The sequence below is a fragment of the Microchirus variegatus genome, assembly GCF_963457635.1.
Source record: "Microchirus variegatus genome assembly, chromosome: 13".
NCBI lineage: Eukaryota > Metazoa > Chordata > Actinopteri > Pleuronectiformes > Soleidae > Microchirus > Microchirus variegatus.
The window spans coordinates 6,739,886-6,760,987 of NC_139814.1; the positions used below are offsets into that span (position 1 = coordinate 6,739,886).

At 40.5% G+C, this 21,102-nt stretch overlaps 2 protein-coding genes across 2 annotated transcripts in view; one reads left to right on the forward strand and one right to left on the reverse strand.

Moving 5' to 3' along the window:
• Nucleotides 1–2,377: 2,377 nt before the first annotated feature.
• Nucleotides 2,378–3,577, forward strand: LOC310935831 (relaxin-3 receptor 1-like; the record flags this gene model as incomplete). Its single annotated transcript, XM_083899791.1, has 1 exon — nucleotides 2,378–3,577. The coding sequence occupies one exon, from the start codon at nucleotides 2,378–2,380 to the stop codon at nucleotides 3,575–3,577; it is 1,200 nt and encodes a 399-aa protein (XP_083755917.1).
• A 7,340-nt stretch (nucleotides 3,578–10,917) lies between these two features.
• syngap1a (synaptic Ras GTPase activating protein 1a) overlaps nucleotides 10,918–21,102 on the reverse strand; it is a gene marked incomplete at both ends in the record, with an annotated part of 37,783 nt that continues 27,598 nt past the window's right edge. The window contains 5 exons of the mRNA XM_083899788.1: nucleotides 10,918–10,956; nucleotides 13,055–13,127; nucleotides 15,773–15,984; nucleotides 19,081–19,242; nucleotides 19,381–20,004. Of these exons, the coding sequence (XP_083755914.1) occupies nucleotides 10,918–10,956; nucleotides 13,055–13,127; nucleotides 15,773–15,984; nucleotides 19,081–19,242; nucleotides 19,381–20,004 (1,110 nt within the window). The remainder of the gene's footprint in view (nucleotides 10,957–13,054; nucleotides 13,128–15,772; nucleotides 15,985–19,080; nucleotides 19,243–19,380; nucleotides 20,005–21,102) is intronic.

The window sequence follows — 21,102 nt, forward strand, 5'->3', positions numbered from 1 at the left end:
TTTCCTGCATTAACATATGATGTGTTCACTATTACCTTTACCTCCTGTGACTGAATCTTGAAATCAGTCATGTCGACATTCAATGACAGTAGACTAGTTTGTCTATTCATGACTATTGTTTTCACGCAAATAATGCATGCAAGAATTGAGAAGAGTTTTCATATGTAAGGACCAACTAATCTTGAAGAAAAAAAAATCACCAAAATATATACACTCAACAAAAATAGTTGTTATTGTTATGTGACAAAAACAGAGTAACTATCCAAAAAATAACAGTACAACTTTATCAATAAAGTGACTTTAATTTGCGAGCATTAGGATCAATTTCAAAACAAAAGTCCTGGAGTAATGGCAGGAAGAACACAATGGGGGTCGATGATCCAAGTTCACAAACTTCAGTAACGTGTGTGTCCACCATTAGCCTCACGCAGAGCATGGACATCAGCAGGTTTTTGATCATGGAATGATGCACGTTCAGTTGTGTTGCCACAGCTGAAACGCTCAACCCAGCACTCAGCATGCCAATGGCACGCTCCTTCACGATTTGTGACATCTGTGGCATATTAACAAGTGACAAAAGTCCACATTTTGGTGTGCCCTTTTATTGACCAGACCATAAGGAGTGTCTGTGTACTGGTCACACATATTGACCACCACTCTGCCATGCTCCATGACTCTCCTGAGTTGAAATACTCAATCTGAGATTGTCGTCAATAGGAGTGGCCAAGTCACTACTGCGTTTGAGAAAAACAAATCATTCCATAAACGAATGCATCAAGAATCTGAGCAAATGTCATGACATTCTATTTTTGTTCACCATTTCAAGTTTGTGCGTTTATATTTCTGTTGAGTATAAGTACATTGAATTGGTATAAAAACACACATTTTGAATCCATGAACTTACTTGAAAGAAAGATTCTAAAAAGTGACCTGTTGTTTATAATTTGTAAAAAAGTGTGTGTTCCCACTTTACCAGACAGTTTGACACATTTGCAAACAAGAATTTAGAAATGTGTAAAGGTGCTGAAGCACTAAACCTCTGAAAACAAGTAAGACATTGGAAATCAATCCTCACTGACAGGCGACTGCAGTGTTAACAAGCTGACGGCACGTTCTCACAGGTACAAGGTGCTCAAATCAACCAATAAAACCAGAATAAAACAATTTAACTGCGAAACAGCAGGTTACAGTTACAGAGGAGCAAGAAGGGAAGGTCAAAGGTCGGTGTTCTTTTAACAGTTTCAAAATAAGAAATGCCATAAAATAAGACGTGTGCAGGTCTAGCTCTAACTGTTTAAATGTTTTTGAGGGTTTCCGTGATGTCCAATGTGAGTGTGCAGACATGATGATGGGGAGGAGCATGAAAACAGGGTGGGTGACATCTACGTCGTCGTTGTTTTTGTCCGCTGTCGGGATAATTCTGTTACGCAGCAGAGGTGGTTACAAGGACAACTGTTTACATACTGAGGATTCCCCTCCTTTATTGAACTTCTAGGTAAGTGTTTCTTTTCTACATATAACTGAGAACGCGCATTTAAATGTTTGATGAATTCCACACATTCAGAACATAGAGTTTTATATTGAATATTGAGAATATGTTTTAAATTACGGCAGCTTGGATTTTAGTTTTCTTGCAACAGTTGTCTTTGGTATTCAACTGATTTGTGTTTTTTCATTACGAAATATAGAAACCAATTATTTCAACCGCTTTTTTCAATTAACCTTTTTCTGAACTCATACATCAAAATATTTTGTTGTTGCCTTTCTTGAATATAACAAAGTTATACGTGTAAATGGCAGAGTGTGTCTTTTATTTGACTTAAAACGTGTAAAAAAAACTTTGGTCTTGTTTAGAAATGAAATAAATATAATTATAAAAGGTTCTTTTACAGCAATGTGTTCTGTGCATCAGCTGCTTTTTCTTAAATATCACATAACACACTTCCAAATGCTCTTGATGTAAACTCCAAATCTGTTTTATTCTACATCGAAGTCTACTTTTCAAACTCTTGATATCTGTACCGATTATTAGAAATGAGAGTAGATGATGATGAAATGAGCCGAATCAACACGTGTGTATTTATATCCACAGAGAAATCTGTTTCTTCGACATGCACATTAGATTATCTTACTCTGTGGGTAACACTTAAGCATAATTTGTTTATCTGACAAGACTAATCCACTTATTTGCCCATAAACTGTGGCGGCTATTATGTAATAATAATTTCCTCTTTCCTTTCAGGGGCAGATGACTGTCAGCTAATCGACAGACGCCCAGAATTTAACGTTTTTCATTAGTTATTGGCACAAGGAGAAGAAGAGAGAGGAGAGACATCTGGAACAGGACGTGTACGACCTCAGCAGTTTGGTTGCCAAGATGTCAAACAATGACTTCAAGAGACTTGAGATCTTCAATGACATATTGAGTGGTTGCCCTTTGTGTAACTACTCCCAACTGATTGTCCACAACACAAGCGTGGACAGTGGGCTGGAGGTTCTTGATGACGGCTCTCCGTGGCTGCGAGTTCTCATCTCTGTGGTGTACTTTGTTGTGGCTATAGCAGGAGTGTTGGGGAACTTGTTAGTGATGTTCCTGCTCTATTCCACTCGCACCATCACCACGGGCACCATCAATTTCTTTGTGTTCAACTTAGCTCTGGCCCACCTGCTCTTCTCCATGGCCTTGCCGTTTTGGGCCGTGGACATTGCGCTGGACTACAGCTGGCCTTTTAGTTTGACCACGTGCAAGGCAGTGTCCTTACTCACTGGACTCAATGTGTTTGCAAGCTGCTTTTTCCTCACTGCTATGAGCTTGATGCGGTACTGCTATGTGGCGACCGCTCTCAAACCTGGCGCGTCCCTGTGCAGCAGGGCATGCACTTCACCTGTGGCCACAGCTTTTATATGGGTTGCTGCTCTTATAGCGGCGGCTCCCCGGGCTGTGTTTGCAGACCTGCGCCTCGTGGGCAGCGGCAATGACACGGCGTGCCTGCTTCGTTTCCCAGACGGCACAGCCTGGCTTGGAATAAACCAGCTCCTGCGCATGGTGCTGGGATTTCTGCTGCCCTACACCATCATTATCCTCTCATACCTGCTTCTGCTGCGCTTCCTCTGCCGCCACAAACTGAAAGGCAAAGGCCGCCGAAAGGCCGATATTTCAAAGTCTGTGGCGGTGGTGGTGCTTTCATTCTGCGCCTGCTGGTTCCCCTACAATGTCCTCACACTGTGGGGCGTCCTCATCCAGCTCGACATCGTTGATATCAGCACCTCGTTCTACTCGGCTCAAACTTACTTCTTCCCACTGGCCAACTGCTTGGCTTTCACCAGCAGCTGCTTCAACCCCGTCATCTACTGCCTGGTCAGGAAAGAATACCGCGTGGCTCTCCATAATGTGCTCGTCAAGTTGAGTCTGGCTATTATGCCCAAGATGCCCTACTGCATCGACGCCAAACAGGGGTCGGCACAATCTGGGCAACTGGCTATTCCTCTCAACAACATGCACAGCCGGTCAACCCAATCTGACACCAAGAGATATGCAGCACTGTCAGCACTACCGACTGCACTGTCCACTCTGTAAAACCACAACACCCGTACGTCACTGATGTTTAATTATGATTTAGTTTGAGAGTTTTCATTGTGTGCTTTAAAACAAGGCCTGTGATGTATTAGCTCAGCTGCACCTGAGCTGCTGTGGAGTCTTGTGATGAACAGCTTCTGCAGATTGTGGCACGATTAAGAATGCGTTCACCACAAATCTCATCTCTGCACGAGGCCGACCCGCTGCTTTCCTCCTCCTCCTCCTCCTCCTCCATAGTATCGTGAGTGGTGTCAAAATAGAAACGTCATTATTGTGTACATCTCATATATACAGTACATATTTCTACCGCAGTTTGAAACAAGTAATGTTGCCTGCACTGAACGTCTGAAATGTGTTTGTCTGGCATGAAAACATTTTTGTAATTAGTTTGATTATAGAAATGAATGAATAAATTTGTTTTAAAATCTACAGTTTCTTCATTTGTTTGTGTGTGAGAGTTCTTGTGTGTGTAGCTTTGTGAGAACCAAGAAAGTAGGGAACATGGACATTTCGGGAATGTGAGGACATTTTGGCGGTTCCTCACAACTTTAAAGGGTTTTAGTAGGGCTAGCAGATGTCGGGGACAAATTTGAGGACTTGAGACTTACTTAGACTTAACACATTTAATGACTTGACCTATTTACTCAAATATTCTCAAATATTGAGGGGTTAACGTTACAACTTGTCTTTGAAACGCGGAAAAACATCGGGTGTCTGCTTTTGCGTACAAACCTGGCAACCGAGCGACACCGACACCACTATGTGAATTTAAATGTAAATTGCATACTCCAAAGATCAGAAAGTGATACACACTGCACTGTTGTCAGCCTATAGCTGATAACATCTCTGTTTTACCACCAACAATGACACTTTGTAATCAAGAGTCTGTTCTTACTTTACACCACAAGATGGTAGTGATGTTTAATTTTTCTGCTGCTCCCACACTTTCACAAGGCTCCTCAACCAGAACATACTGCACTTTAGCATCACTGTCATTTTTCCTGTCACTTTATTCACACCTTCTGTTTATATTCTATATTGTTACCATATTTAAGTTAAATTTAAGAAAATCTAAATGAACATTTCACTGTGTGTTACCGTGTGTTTACTGTGTAAAAAAAACCTTGAATCCTTGAAAAGATTCTGGTTGGTACTGGTACTGTTACAGTTAAACATAGGCAGAAATTACATATTACAAGCATGCGTGATAATGACTTAAAGGTGAAGTAAGTAGCTTATAGTGCCATCTAGAGGAGAGGCTGAAATTTACAACAAAGAACTGCTCCTCTGCTCACCCCCTCCCTTCCCTGAGCGCTACGGTATCCTCAGCCGGTCAAATGTCGTCCTCGTCATCTTTCTCCGTGTCAGCAGATTAGGTTCGTGAGGCGAGGGAGAGGGCGAGCTACTGCGGCCGTAGCAGACGGAGCGGAGAGAGAGGAGGCGGGACTTCCGCTACAAGTAAAGAGACGCTTGATTTGTTCTCTCGCGTTCGTCCTTACAGGCTCCGGTAGAAACATGGCGTCTCGCTGCAATGGTGGCAATGCAACCGCGGCCCGCGACTATGTTATTTTACATGACTTTTTGAAACACTACGAAAATGAAAACTATTATACAGCGACTAGTTATATAAACCCATAAATACTGCACAGTGTCCCTTTAAGGAGTGTTGACATGACACGAAAAAAAAGGCTGTGACGTAAGAGGATGGTGGTCTGTGATTGACACTGACAGTTGACAGAAGTAGAGCAGTGACGGTGGATTCTGACTCGATTCTCTGAATTCAGTACAGGAGAAGGAGATGCGATCACGGAGGTGATAGAAGAAGGTGTTAAAATGAACAGAACTTGCTGTCGACATACAGCACAGAGCTTACCTATCACTGCAGATATTAATATTTGATATTACAGCTGCTGTGAGAGCATACACAGATGTGTCTCAGGACAGGCCTACCCTGAGCTGGGTTGCTGGAATGAGGCTACGGGAGGGGTGTGCCTGAAGTGCACCTGCCGGGGGGCACAGAAAAGTGTTCTCCCACCACTTCAGCTCTCGGTAAATTTGATATTACATGGCACATTTCACTTAAGTACATATGTTAATGCCTTTAAGTACACTGATTAAAGTCTGCACTGACCAGCTGAAGTGTGCCCTCTTTAGTTTTACTCAGAAGGCTGTTACTGCACGTCCCCGACTGCATAGTTTATATTAAAACTGCAAACCTACTTACTGGCAGGCATTTAGAGTCACAAGAAAGCACCAAATAAGACTTTGCAAAGCGAAATGGAACCTCACCCAACTTCATTCCCACTAATATGGCTCCGTTCATAATGTTCAGCAGCTCCTCAGAGAAATATCTGGTCCTTCAGCTCTTAAACGCTCTGCTGTGAGCTGAGCACAGCTGGTGTTAAATGGCTTTATCAAAGCCTTTTTTTTTCCTTAAGAAAACAGAGATTAAATCAAAAACTGTAGCGCTAAATTAAGCTGAGCTTAATGGAACGCTACATCTACAATTTCCCAAGACGATAACCTATAATGAAATTTTCTCTCCTGCAGCTACATTTCCATTTTTTCTTTAAATTAAATGTACACAGGTTATATACATAACATATAAGCCATGGAATAGTAATGATAACGTAGACGTATTCAGGGTCGGTCTGTCGTGTCCCGTATGATGTTTTGAGGTGACCGTTCAATGTATGGTGAAGTTATAGGGCACGTCCTGTTTTGTGGCGAAATGGCAGCTAAATTTAAAAACGGCCGACTTCCTGTTGGGTCAAGTTTCTGTCCTTGGCCGCGTTTGGGGGCGGTCTCTTGTGTCACGTATAAAGTTTGGAGGCAATTGGTCAATGTATGCCAAAGTTATAGGGCACTTCCTGTTTCGTGGTGAGTGGTCAAAATTTGCCAAAACGCCAATGGTTGTCGTGGCCTTTAGAATCCGCAAAACCTTTGTGTGACTTTTTGCCTTTGATGTATCTACTACAAATTGGCATGTTTTTATTTTTTATGTCCGTATGACAAACACGCTCGGATGAGTTCGCTCATTTACATAGGGTGCAAATTGGCAAAATGGACGCCAAAATTGAAAATGGCCAACTTCCTGTTGAGTTGATGGTTACGGTTGACTTTTTTAATATATAGCTCATGTGGCTACTTGAAACAAGTTGTGTCCTGTATGTTTTAAGGTAACTGGTCAATGTGCGGCGACGTTATAGGGCACTTCCTGTTTTGTGGCATAATGGCAGCTACATTTAAAACGGCCGACTTCCTGTTGCGTCAAGTTTGTGTTTGACGTATTCGGGGTCGGGCTCTTGTGTCACGTATAAGCTTTGGAGGTGATGGGTCAATGTATGTCGAAGTTATAGGGCACTTCCTGTTTCGTGGTGAATCGCAGGAATTAGCCAACACGGCAATGGTTGCCGCGGCCACGACCTATAGAATCCACAAATTTTTTTCGCCTTTGATGTGTCTCGTACAAATTGGCACGTTCTTTTACGTAGGCTCATTTACGTATGGTGAAAATCAGCAAAATGGCCGACTTCCTGTTTCAACCAATTCACCTAAAATAGTTCATGTGGCTACTTGAAATAAAGAATCTCCAATGAGGGGTTAATTAATTTATTGAAATCACTCGGAAAAAATCACCTGAAAAATGAATACATTCCCTTTGTTCAAAACAAAACAAATCATATCGATCAAGTACACTAATAATAATAATCATTACAAGCGCAATCATACCTACAATAACTACTATTGTAAATAAAACAACCAACATTAAACATCCACCGTACAACACCAGGGGACGGGAGGGTATGGCTTATCCATGGGGGCATGGCTTATTTCAAAAGAAATGTCAAGTAAATAATGGTTTTACATCCAGTATGCCAGATTCAAGTCAGAACCGCCATCGTCCATATATTTGTGACACAGTAGATCAATTGTGCAGAATAATAGCTGCCAAGAAAAATACTTTAATTCCAAAATGCTATACATCCATTTTATAAACGTAAATATGTCAATGTCAGTTTTTTTTTTCATTTTTTTTTTTCAAAATATACAAGCTCTCACATTTCATTTAAATATTTCCTGCTTTAGCTGCAGTTCTTCGTCTTCCCTTCGGGTTAAATAAATGTTCATACATCCTCTAAACTGTCACGGTTCTGTAAACATAATGCATTTTCCTCTATAGTTACTTTAATATTTCTTACCGAGTGGATTATTGATCACATTTTTGTCATATCAACCAGGAAAATAAAAAAAAAAGCCTTGGTTTGCTTTGTTTTTAATGCAAATGATAAAAATATAACGTGTAAAGATATGTTTACGAGGGAATCGCCAAAATAAAAGCAGTGTTTCCTTCCGGCACAAATCCTCCATTCCATATACTTTTTCTTTTTTTTAAAACTGTGTTGTTCGCTTTGATGCTCACTTGCCAAAGATTGTGTCAAAACATTGTGCATTTGGCATGAATTATATTACATAAGACTTTGTGTTCCGTCAAACACCGGAGAGTCTCACAGGCAGCTGGAACGCGGTCGATCTCGTCCTGTGATTCAAACGTCTGACGTCAATGGTAACGGCACTTAAATGCGATCGTAAACAGGACAAATTTCAGAAATGGCCATGTGATGAAAGGAACAAAGCAGGCAAAAATGAAACCCCAACTGTGCATCTGCTTATGAACAACTGTTATTTTTTTTTATTTTTACATATGCTTTTTAAAGCCAAGCAAAATAAAGTATCCTCTCAGGTTGTGGGGGGTAAAGAATAAGGAGAAGATGAGGGCACGGTTTCAGAGGTAGCACACTGTACCACTGCAGCTAATACAGAGAACTTTCAATTATATATGAGTATAACATATTTAACATAGATATAATTTTTTTTAAAGTCTTAAAAAAAACCCAATGTTTCTCACTTTATGGATTGCAGTTTCTCATAAAAAGAAAACAAAGAAGTGCTTTGTAACATCTCAAAATACTGTATTGCAATGCAGGCCGAAAAATAAATAAAAGGACGTACTGTATTTCAAAAGAAGATTTCAAACTTAAAACTGCAATCCAGTATTGTTTAAAAGCACCATTGCTGTTTTGGCTTCACAACACAGGCGAGATGTTTAAAGAATTCGTCTCGGTGTAATTTCATCGACAACAGAAGTGTGGGAAAATGATTCAAACTCTCACTCCATGAACGCAGTCACATCATGGCACTGTAGTCTCTGGATTGCAGCATTAAGAGATAGAATATATAAGAATCGGTGTTCAGCACACGTTCAAACATGCCCAAAAGGCCTACCCTTGATTTGAATACACTTTACATAGAAGAATAGATATACAGTGAGCTATTTTATACATTTCTGGTAACATAAACATAGAATTAATCTTGTATCATTTATATTTATCGTGAAAGAAAACGTCGTCTTAAAGGCAGGAGGTTAAGATAAATGATATCAACCATGGAATTTCATTATATAAATGGTCATGACGAACATACAGAGTTAACCAACACACTGCTTATTAATTCATCACCTGACTACAAAAAAAGGGGACGTTTTTTTATACAAAGTTTACAAGTTTGTGTCGGCATTGTTATTTCAGGGCCTTGTGGCACAGACTGTAAGGCAGTCAAGTCCTATATGCACATATACTACATGTCCCTGTGAGGAAACTCTTTACTGCTCCGCTGTTTTCACCGTCTCTTCTCGTTTTTGTTCGTTTGATTCCGGTCATGTTGTATAATGCAAAAGGCTGAATGTGCCGCTCTCTTCTGAGAAAAGAAACGGAAGAGTCAGCAAGTTGGATTTGAAAAAAAAAAGAAAAGAAAAAGAAGATGCCTTTCCGACAAGAACGCCACGTCAAATGATTTTTTGTACAATAAGAATATGTGACGGCGAACTGATCTCGTCCTGGCGTTTGAAAAGAAGCACATGCAGAGCTGTTGCACACCGAGAAACAAACACAACAGATGAGTAATTCATCATTTCGTTCAGAACGTGTTTTTTCCAGTTGCGAGCCGTGTTTATATCCGTAAATGTTAAAATGCAACTATAGATCGCTTTTATAAGCCAGTGCTGTTAAAAAAAATCAAAGCAATGTGAAGAACAGAAAAGCCAAATGTGGAGAGTTTAAGAGGCAAAGGATTCGGATTTGATCACTTTTTCAGGTTGAATTTTCTGTTTTTTGAGGCTTTGTTAGTTCGGACTGGTCTTAAAGCAACTTTCTGTCTGTCAGTGACACCTTTCTGTGATTATTGATACATGAATCAAGATCATTAATAAATAATTAGTAAAAACCCTGTGGATTGGTGGATATCCAAATACACATCACTTGAGCTCCAAAATGCTTTTCAATCATTTAAAATAGAAAAAAAAACTATGAATGTTGTCACATTATTCTCCTCGTTTGTATTGTTTATGAAGCGTTTTGCATTTTCAGCGTCATTATCATTATTATTATTAAAAGGCGAACAATTTCATCTCAGATTATTTATTTCATTGCATGTATAAAAAAATAGTAGCTTTTCGGTAACATTTTGTCTACAAAGTGAAAGAATTGCAGAATTTTGTGGACCTGGTTTGATACTGTGGCCTACGAGATTGTATTTAAAGCAGTTACACGTTGATTGTAGGAGTCGTTTTGGCATCTATTCAGGTAGGATGGCTGTTGTGTAAAGAATGCAAAGACGTTTGAGAGTCATGACGAGCACCTCGGCGCCTCGGCGACAGGGAAATAAATGTGTTTGCAGTGAGAATAACGTGACCGATTTCATCTCAATCTAATCGCATCATATACAGTCGGTCTTTGCATCTGAGGATCGTAGACGTGTGGTCGTTTAAAAACACGTTGCCTTGTCACACCATGAAGGGATATTGTGCTTGTAAAAGCCTGGTCTACATTCTGTGTGCAGCCACTACAGTTAGAGGCGAGTGTGCTGCCTGCTGCGTGAAGCAGGGAAAAATCAAAGATTTATGCTCACGCGTGTGTATTCGGACCCCATTTGATCAAATCAATAAAAAAAAAGAAATCACTGGGGTCAATATTGCCGTAATTGTGGCATTGGCTTATATTTCAGTCAAACTTGTGCGGAACATTCACCTCACACATCGGTCTGCACGCTAAACTGATTGTCATGTTCTGGTACAGGCAAAGTTTGAATTATGTGCAAAAGTTTTTTTTGTTGTTTTTTTTTTTGTTTTTTTTAAGGATGTAGTGAGATGAAGCCTCCAGTTGTCCTGCTGGAGCCACTGCAGAGCCTTGTCTTTGTGGGGGTTTTGTTTTGTTTGTTTTTTCGTTGTTGTTGTTGCTGAGTCACATGACCATCACGAACTCTGGTCACTTTGGAAATCGCAGTCAGGATCCTGGGTGTCCCCCATATCCCTGGTTGATAGACTGAAGGGAGAGAAGAAGAAGAAGACGAAGAAAAAGGAAAAGGGTTACAGTTGATTTTTTTTTTAGCTGGGAGCTAAAGAGGAGGTACGATGCCACTCATGTGTCTGTGGGAGAAAAAGCCAGGATGCAATTAGCTTAGCACAAACGCTGGAAACAGGATGGAAACACAGTTAGCCTGGCTCGCTCTGAAATTGAATTTTAAAGGGGAGTGGGAGTGTGGGGCGGGTGGACTGTGATTTTTTTTTTTCTAGGCTGAGAGTTTATTATCAGGCAACCAGCAGGAAGTCACTGCTCATGGCTAATAATAGGCCTGCACATAATTGAGCGTTCCAGTTGTAGATCGGAAGTTGGAATTTCACAGCTAAAACCAGATTTCCTGCTCAGAAAGTCGCAGCAACCTCATAAACACAAACATAGGATTCCATGATGGCGTCAATAGCTGCAGTTAAAGGAGTCATATTATACCCTATTTCTATTTCTAAGTTAACCTAGTTCCCTGGCATTCATTTGAAAATTGAACATTTGTTTGAGTTTTTGTCTCAATGTCCATAAACAGGCCAACAAAAGGAAACTATTTACAGGCGACGTACAGTCCAAACACTTAACACGGTGCTGGGATCGCTTCATTGTGTTTGTTTCCCCCTCGTCCTCATAGTTTCTTCATATCGCGTTTGACGTGCATTGGAGGGTGCGTCATAATCCGTCCATCCGTCCATTTTCTACCGCTTTGAGGGTCGCTCAGGGCGATAGGCGGGGTCACACCGTTCACTCTCACCTATGGTCAATTTCGAGTGTCCAATTTACCTAATCCCCAAATCTGCATGTTTTTGGACTGTGGGAGTTAGCCGGAGAAACCTGGAGAAAACCCAGGCACACACGGGGAGAACATGCAAAACCCATGCAGAAAGGCAGAAGAAACCCGGGTCTTGAACTATTTTGAATTTGTTGAACGTATCGGTGTGCAAAGACCATATTGTGCTGTTCAATTTGTATCCATGGACATCACTACGATGTTTTTGTCTGCAACAACTATGTGGAGAGTTGTTATCGACTCACTGGTATTGCTAACAATAACTAGAGACGTCTCAACTGGAACGTGGTCAACCTGGTGGTTCCACCTTCCAAAATCCAATGTCAATAAGCCCCAGCCACAATTTCCAGTCTTTGAGCTAAGCTATTGACTGTTTTGAAGGGTATACATTTCTGATTTCTCTTTTGGTTAACTCTTAACGCACAAATGAAAAGAAATCTTTGGCCCTAAAGGAAAAAAACGTATCCAACTTCCTGTGAGAGTGTCTCTCATGGTTGGGACTTTAAACCAGAGAGAATGATTTGCAAACTAATCTTGTTTTGCCAATATTCAGCACGTCCACTCATTTTTGTTAGTTTGCCGTGTTTGATCCACACACTCAGATGTCCTGGTGTTAAACAAACACACACTTTCTTGGCAGACCCGATGGAAAATCCCCATTCTTCAAAAAAGCAATTTTTGTCTATGTGCCCTTAATGTCAAGGGCTGCCAAGAACGTGACAGAGAATTACAAGGATGGCAAAGTTTCTTTTGAGTCATTTCAGCGTAAACATGACACACACACGCACACACACCTGCGTCACACTCCAGCCCACACTGTGCATTTATAAAGCTGAGCGCTGCAGAATTACTGTGATGTTGCTGGTGACTCACAGTCGAGGTCTTTGTCATGATGAATGTACACTTTGGTATTAAAAGTATTCTTTAACTTAAATACTCTCACTTGGTGCTGAGTGCTGAACATTTATTATTATTCCTCCACAGAAACATCACAGAATAAGCTCTGCACATAAAGCCCCATCCAGCCCTTGAATTCTCACATCAGCATCTTTTTTTTTTTTTTTTTTTTTCAGATGTATGAGGTAAAATAGTGAGACTGATGTCTGATGTGACATAAATGTGCTTTTGAGAAGATGGAAGTGGAGCTGCATGAAAGCTGCAAACCTTTCCTCTGCACTGACTCTGGATAATGCTCTGGATATGATGTAAGAATGATGCAAACGCTTTTAGGACAAGACTGGTTTGGCGAATAGAGATGGTAAAAAAAATGTAGACACAGGCACAAACCTGGTCTGTGAGGATTCGAGGCTTAATATCAGGAATGGCACCCCCTCTCAGCTCATCTTCCACAGCCATGAGTCTGACAACAGGGAAAATAGAGACAAACAAACCGGTTGAGAAAAATAAAATAATGAAGCCGGTGGTCTTCTGTAGGTTTATGTGGCCATATGATGATATTAAGGTCTGGATCTGTATCTGGATTCACTCAGCTATCGTCAGAGCATCCTGACACTGAATCTACGCTGCCTTCACAAAGGTTCAGACTGTTCAAACTGAGCTGCCAGCTTGTAAAAACTTGTGAGTGTGTGCAGGAAAGTAAAGTGTGCACCCATCTGCCATTTAGAGGGGGAAAAAAAGTATTTAAATATAAGTTAATTAAGGGTTTTGTGCCATCTGAGAGGAGATGTAAGTTCTGCAATACTGCACTTTTAAACCTTTAAAAATGTAATGAGCACTATTCATTAGACTGAGGAGTAGATGCTCAATGAACATTTCATTTTCACGTAAAGTTCCATCCAGTTATTCCTCAGTCTTCATCATAATTTTGATAAATTGACTACATTTCACAGCAAACAGTATGCTGTTCAGTATTAGCGTGACATTTAAATAAACTACATTTAAAGGAGTTGTTTACATTTAGGGAAATAATACGATTATTTGCTGATTTTCTGAGAGCTGGGTGAGAAGATCATGTCTGAAACAAGTTTTTTAGAAAACCTTAAAAAATGAAAAGGCAACTAATTAACGCATTTGTGCGGAGCCCCAGACATGACACGGGAAAAACATATATTTGTGGCCTAGAAATAGGTAAAATGTGAATACACATAATATTAATAACATTTAGTTTAGGCGACACTACTACAGTAGGGTTAGATGTTTTGAAAAATCGTGCTTCCCAACCCCTGAGTTGAGAACTAATCTTTATTCTTTTTTTGTTACGTGCCCACCAGTCACACTTGGTCCTGTTAGCGTAACTGTTAGCAAAGATGGCGGACACTGTTTACATTCTGGGAATGAGGTCCCGTCCCCCTATGGGTGGGTCTAAAAAGTGCGGAATTAGCTTTGCCATTTCAAGCCTCGAACCAAATGAACTAGTATCACAGGTGGGCATATGACAACAAAAAGAATGAAGATATTTCTTGACTCAGGGAAACTGAGGTTGGGAAGCACAATTTTTCAAAAACACTAACCCTATTCGAGTAATACAAAGCTAAATGCAAATCTGTCAAGTATTCCTTTTACATTCTGCTTAAATGCCTCTTGCCAATAATGATTCATTGAATGCCATGAAACTCATTCCCAACCTAAAATAAAACTCAATCACACTATCTCTGTCCATCCCGAAGCTTCAGCGCTCTTCGCTCTCCTGGGAAATTCATGAGAATGTTATTAATGTTATTAATTTTGTGCGCGCATTATACCTATTTCTCCCTGTGTGTGCCTGGGTTTTCTCCTGGTTCTCCGGTTTCCTCCCCCAGTCCAAAAACATGCAATATGGGGATTGGGTAAATTGGACAATTTGATATTGACTGGTTGTTCATCCTTATGTGGCCCCGCCTCTCGCCCTGTCAGCTGAGATTGGCACAGAGGTAGAAGATGACATTATACCTATTTCGTGGGAACAAATTAGTATTTTGTGCAGTGTGCTCTGATTTTTTTTTTTCCCCATGTCATTTCTGGAGCTCCGTACAATTCCATGCCATTACAAAATTTTCAGTCAAGTGGATCCAAATCATCTGTGACTTTCCAAGTGATACAGATAATAATAGCATTGCATTAATATTAGATGAAGAATACGTTGGATTTCTTTTGTATTTTTGTTTATAAAAAGCCAAAGCTCTTGAATCCTGATTTATCTTTACCTTGCGCTACCTCTGATCACATAGGTCAGGCCACATAGGCGTACAGTCATATAGATTATTATAACTGTTAGTAGTAGTTGTTGTTGTTATGATGCCCACAAATGTATGAACATGGGTAATACAAAATGAAAATGTAAACATCTATATATGTACATATACATATATATGTATATGTATATATATTATATATATATATAGTGTTTTTTGTTTTTTTTTTAACGAGAAAACCTGACTGAGCATGGAGCTAAAACTAGGAAGTGATTAACACACTATACTTTATTTCAACTAATGCAAAAATAAAAAAGTGTCATGATTTTATGGTTTTACAATGTGGATACTGTTATTTCTTCATGCTATGCTAACCTCGCTGCCCTCAGAACAAATATAAGTGCTTTATAAAACATGTTTCAGTTAGCTCTCAGCAAGAAAGCAAATAAGCGTATCGCCCCAAACTGTAAAAACTATTCCTTTAACATCACACGAATGTATTTCTGTTTAAAAAAAAAAAAAAAACCCTATCCTTTTTGTCTGAGCTCTGTTATAGCAAATGTAAAAACTTTTATTTTAAATTATTAAAGCCGGGCATCAATTTAAACATTTATGCTGCACCACTTCCCTGCAGCTGTGCTGAAATTAAATATGCTTGGATTTCTTGAGGCACTCAAAACATTTGCAGTTACAACTGAAGTCGATAACCTCCTGCACTCGATGACAACATCAGAATTAAGTTCACTGTCACTGCCTGACCTGGTCACACGAGTAGCAGCAGTCGTGTAAACTAGTTAATGCAGCTGTATATAAATGGGATGCATTTTATAAGTAATTCTTCCTGGTTGTGGTTCAGCCTGAACCCCCCCGTCACCTGTTGATGATGCCTTTGATTTGCGAGTCCTTCTCCACTTGCTGCTGTTTGAGGCGGCGCTCGCTGTCGTCCAGGCGGCACTGATACTGCTGCAGGATCTTGCTCGTCGTCTGCTCCTGGGACACAAGTCTCTGCTCGTACTCTTCAAGCTTGCGGTGAGACATCTTCAGACGCTCCTTCAGAGAGAAGATCTCCTCTTCGTATTCTCTCACCTGAAAGGTGAAAGATGGAAAAGTGAGCTCAGATGAATCCGTCTGGATTTATCTAAATTGTATGCCTGTAGAATTGTCAAAAAAAAAAAAAGTTCAATGAGTGAGTGCTTCTTTCTGACTCTTTTTCAAAGATAACTCACTTTCCATATCTGGTAGTTATTCAACCATTTAGGAATTACAGCACTGAGAAGCTGACACACTGGTCATTCTTGTCTGTGATTGGACATCATTCGCATTGCGCGGACATCATGAGGGTTACCGTAATGACTAGTATATAGTGGCGCAAACAGTGTGCGAAATAACCATTAATAATCGAGGGGAGGGGGGGGCATCTCCCATTTGTTGTGCAATACTGTTTCACCACCCCAGGTGCCACCCTGCAGTATTGGCTATCTTCCCTGTTAGATGTGGGCATGTGTGGGCCTTTTCAAAGCGCCATTTGGAAAGCAATTCATTAAAACATTAAAATACAATTTTTGTCTGGTTATAAAGGATATGAAACCATGCAAAGTGTATGATGTATGAAGATCATAATGTTTTCCAATTGCACTGTAACATGTTTAGACCCCCCTATAATTTTGCCTTTGAGGCTTTCAGGGGTGTCAAATGTTAATAGACTCTCTGTATTTCACACAGTGGGCCAAAGCTTTATTTCTTTGCTTTCGGGTAGTTTTTGAATTTTCTATATTTCACAATATCTCCAAGTCATGAACATGTCTGTGACATGCTTTGGTCAAAATACCATAAGGATGAAGCACCACAGCAGTTCAATCACCCTGCTATAACAGCCCTGTTCAGAACGCTCTGTTTAGTAGTATCTCTTTAACCCTAGAACACTATCGCTCAAATTCAAACCACCATCACTAACGCCGGGTGATTTTTCCCCGAGATAAAAAATACACCCAATAAAAAGTACTTGTCATCAAAATATATCAAAACATGACAATACATGACACATTTGAGTAGTGTTCTTTTATTTATAACTGTGTCATGTCTAACAAAATGAAAGAAAAGCACCATGAGGGGACCATATAAAAATGCTCCAAAATTACTGGAAAATTAGGAATTTGGAAATAAAAAATGTAAAAAAAAATAAAAAAATAATGAAGATGAAAACTTGGTTTTCATGAAAATCACATAAATTTATATGCTCGGGTGGAAACCACCCGGCAATGGTGTTCTAGGGTTAAGAAGAAAAAAAAAAGTAAAATGAAACTTCAGGAAATGTCAGCCACAGAGGCTACTGGGAGCTAACAGCAGTTAGCATTTGGAAAAGCGATCATTTGCAGGATCTAGCAACATTGCTGTCATATATAACATGTATCACTGGACAGATAAATCCTCTGAGGCTGGAAGTTTGTGTAGGACTCTGTGCTGCACTGTGGAGCCAAGAATAGAACTTTTTGCGGACTCTCACAGGTTTTACGGACAAAGCGTAGCTCCGTGACACAACAATTCCAGGAATTTAACGCATTGTGACGTCCAAATGAGTGTGGACGTCAACATTGTGTGTTTTATCTCCTGTACTTAGACTGAGGAGGACCACAAACACATGAGTGAGACATCTTTTTTCACACTTTGCTGACTGATAGGACCTCCAGAGTCCCAAATATAAGGATTTAAATGATTAAAAAGTTGATTTTGCATAATATGTCCTCTTTAATGGCCGGGGACGGACTGGGACAGAAAATTGTCCCCAACAGCAAAGTTGTGCCTTGAAACCAGAATCCCATGTTCGCAACCCAGCCATGACAGACAGATGTTATTATGATATTTGACAACAGTGAAAGAAAGACAGAATGTGCGTGGCTTAGAATTGGTAACATTGCTATTTAAAAATGATAATTCTGGCAATGAAAATAAAATGATTAGAAAACATTTTCTTACAGCATTTGTAAGTAACTTTTCCTGAAAAAAAAGGGTTTGAAGGGACCATTGGCCCCCGGGAATCTTGACATTCTCAAATCTTGCCCCCTGGTTCGGACACCCCTGGTCTCGGCGTTATGGTAATCAGAAGTACGCATGCCAAATCCTGCCGGCCATGACAGGATGGTAACAGAAGGGTGAAGCAGCATGTGTAGGGAAAGCTGCAGTGGAACTGATGGTATGGCCAAATGTTTGCAGCCACATCTTTGTAATAAGCTCCACAAACAGCAGACCTCTGCTTCTAATACAGACAAAGGTGTGGGTGTTATTCATCATGAAAAATCATCACTTTTCTACTCTCTCGCTGCCATTTCCTCCTTTCCTCCTCCTGCTTTATATGTTGTATTTCTGAGGGTAGAGCCATTCTTTTGCATTTGCATAATAAGCTTCCACGTTAAAATGCGAAACGCACCTCCTGGCTGCTCTGTCAGCTCCAGCGACTGTGGAATACTTGCAGCACAAGATGGCAGCCCTTGTCTTAAGTGCATATATATAAGGCTTATTCTAAGAATAAGACTCACTCACACAAACATACCTTGAATTCCTGCCAATAAACCCTTCTCAATATTGCACACTGGACCTTTAAATCTGTGCCTGCTTATGATGGGATTTTCACGCTTCACCTGCCATTGTGGGACATTTTGTCTAATCTGAGCAGTGTTTACACTTCATGTTTTCCTGTTTTGTGTTGAGCTGGTTTGTAATGAAACTACTAATTAGTGACAGCGGAAATACAGACAATAAATATGTGAGGCATACAGGGTGTTTTGTGATACGGTGTTTGTACAATGTAATGTTCTATAGCTGTTTTTAGAATCGAGGCTTAGTCAGGAGCAAGTTCTGAGTCATCCAATTTTATTTTTGATTTACCAAATAAGAATGAAAGATCTTTGGTGCGGTAAAAGCACAAAACTAAACAAACCAACATCAAAAATCTTTTGTTCAGGTTCCTGCTAATTTGCAAATCTTTGAAGTCTATGTATCATGATACTGACAAAAAAAAGTATTTTTAGTGATAAGATAACACTTTCTCAAGAGCCTTCGAGAGAATGTATGCTTAAAGATCCTTTTTCGTATGAATCTGCTTTGTTGTTTCTTTGAATAGTGGTTTTATGTGCAGAAACACAAAGTTGTTGAGATTTGTCATGGGAGGCGAGTGAGAGTACTGACCCTCTCTAATCGTGACTCATCCATGCTCTTGGAGTACTCTTTCAGCTGACCCTCACGGTCCGGCCGCAGGCTCTCGATGTCAGCAGAGAGATGTGGCATGTTGGACATCCAGGCGACTGCCCGCTCATTGAGGGCCGGGGTGTTCAGATTTGACTGAGAACCCTGGAAAAACAACAAAAATGTAGGCCAGTCAATTAATTGGCCCTAAAATGACACTACGTTTTTTTTCCTCTCATGCTGTTTGAACAGACTGAAGTTTTGAAGCATCTCTTTAAATAGAATGTTTGAAGTCAGACTCACCTGCTTATTGACACCTGGCTTGAGCAGATGCTGCTGCGGAGGCTGCAGTTGTGTCTGCTGAGACTTCTTGTTGCTTTTTGTCGGGGTGTCTGTCGACTCTTCCGCAGCTGCCGATGGGGCCTGGTTCTCTTTGGCAGAGCTCGTCTGGTACGGAAGTCCAGGAGCTGGACTGTCTGTCAGCGACGACTGTGTCTCCTGTTGTTGCTGCTGTGACTGTTGTTGTTGTTGTTGTTGTAGTTGTTGTTGTAGTTGTTGTTGTAGTTGTTGTTGTTGTTGTTGTTGCTGCTGCTGCTGCTGGTGTTGCTGCTGCTGCTGCTGCTGGTGCTGCTGGTGCTGCTGTTGTTGTGGCAGCTGCTGAGTTTGGCGGGGTTTTGGCTGACCGCCACTGAAATTTGTGTCAGAAGAGTTGAGGAGGAGGTTCCTGCTCTGTGGGCGAGCCTTCGGCGGTGTGGCAGTAGCTGGAGTGTTAATGGACCGCTGGGACTTTAAGTGCTGTGGCGGGGCCATGGATGAGTGGCGGACAGGATGAACTGTGGTGGGAGGCGTGGCCAAAGAGGCGGGGGTGCCCGTCCCTGTGGCCGTTTGTGATGCGATGCCCATCATGTGCTGCTGCTGCAGAGACTCCTGAGAGGCAAGAACACGGTGGCAGACAAAATCATTCAGAAATGCGAGAATAGTTTGATTTCATTCACTGGATTAATTACTTTCTTAATTTACACAAAACCATCATGAGAGAATTTGAAAACATCACACTTTGGTGCCCTCTAGTGGTCAAATTACAGTAAGACACAAAGGCAAACAGCAGTTCTCATCCTGTAGCTGTAAGTCCTAATGGGTTTGACAAACAAGAGTAATGACATCTTTTTAAACCACATTTTTTTTCCAACTAGAAAACTAAAATGCTACATAATAAAAAAAAGAAAGAAAGGGTAAAGGTAAGAAAGATAAGATAAGATTTTAGTGGAGTAAAATCTATTTAAAGAAGATGGTGAGAAGATTCCCACTGTCCCTAAAAAACCCATGGACTACTTTTATTGCAGTAAAGCTGACTTGATCACAACTACAGCACAACTGTGTTGTTATTTTAGATTTTAATGTTTCCAAGCACAAAATGTGGAGACCAAAAAAAAGTGTAACTGTCTTAATATGTACGGTCCATGCATGTATGATTAATGCATAAAGCACAGTCCTGATAACACCATCTGTATTATTAAAACAGGAGGCTCTTGTGATGCTTGTTCCATTAAAGCCCACGCAGCAGGACAGGAATAGCTTGAGACTGCATGACAGTATCATTAAAGACTATAATTTAACACAGAAACACTGTAGTACACTTATCAGTGCGATCGTAGAGTGGCCCACAAAGCTGGCCACAAAGTTAAGGGCAAGTTTAGAGTTCAGTTTCAACAAAAATACAAGAATCCTCCCAAAACTCCATAAAACCAAATTTATACACTTAAATAAAAATACCCGGCATATTTCCTGTTACGACACATGGCTGCTCTGTTCAACAGAGCATGTTAATACAAGGATGCACACTGTGATAGATGTCGAGCACCCTACACGGTGGAGGTGAGGGAGTAATCTGGCTCCTGTGTGCAGCATAACAAGTGTCTCTCAAAAGTGCCCTCACATTATTGTTTGATTATCATCTTCCACACAATGGAAGATCCTTCTCTGTGCACACTGTGTGACATTTTGCTTGGATCTGTGCTTTGCACT